General features: G+C 66.5%; 1 protein-coding gene across 1 annotated transcript in view; it reads right to left on the reverse strand.

The window, feature by feature from the left end:
- Window positions 1–152, reverse strand: part of LOC119594732 — a gene marked incomplete at both ends in the record, with an annotated part of 13,535 nt that extends 13,383 nt beyond the window's left edge. The window contains 1 exon segment of the mRNA XM_037943818.1: window positions 11–152. Within this exon segment, the coding sequence (XP_037799746.1) occupies window positions 11–152 (142 nt within the window).
- Window positions 153–756: the final 604 nt, after the last annotated feature.

Genomic DNA, 756 nt, shown 5'->3' on the forward strand with positions numbered 1-756 from the left:
AACGACTCACGCTGGAAGGACGACTGCGCGTCCTCGCCCGTGAAGAGGATGGCGCGGATGTAGACGTGGATCCTCGTCGGGCGCCCGACCCCGCCCCCCGTCACACCCGAGATGCTCAGGGTGTAGTTGGTGTTGGAGATCAGGCCCCGGATCTGTGGGGGAGAGACGGCGGGGGGGAGGGGTGAGTGGTTGGAGTATGAGGGAGGGGGAGGGGGAGGGGAGGAGGGGGGAGTGGTTGGAGTATGAGGGAGGGGGAGGGGGGAGGGGAGGAGAGGTGAGTGGTTGGAGTATGAGGGAGGGGGAGGGGGAAGGGAGGAGGGGGGAGTGGTTGGAGTATGAGGGAGGGGGAGGGGGGAGGGGTGAGTGGTTGGAGTATGAGGGAGCGGGAGGGGGGAGGGGAGGAGGGGGGAGTGGTTGGAGTATGAGGGAGGGGAGGGGGGAAGGGAGGAGGGGGGTGGATGGAGTATGAGGGAGCGGGAGGGGAAAGGAGGAGGGGGGAGTGGTTGGAGTTGAGGGAGGGGAGGGGGGAGGTAAGGGGGAGTGTGGAGTATGAGGAAGGGGGAGGGAGGGGGAGGGCGGAGTGTGGATATGGGGAGGAGGGGGAAGGGAGGAGGGGATGGTTGAGTAGAGGGAGCGGGGGGGGGGGGGGGGGGGGGGGAGGAGGTAGTTGAGTTGAGGGAGGTAGGGGATGGGGTGAGGGGGATTTGAAGTGGTTGGATTGTTATGGGGGAGGAGGGAGGAATTGTGAGAGGGGGG

Source organism: Penaeus monodon, chromosome 34 (genome assembly GCF_015228065.2).
Source record: "Penaeus monodon isolate SGIC_2016 chromosome 34, NSTDA_Pmon_1, whole genome shotgun sequence".
Classification (NCBI taxonomy): domain Eukaryota; kingdom Metazoa; phylum Arthropoda; class Malacostraca; order Decapoda; family Penaeidae; genus Penaeus; species Penaeus monodon.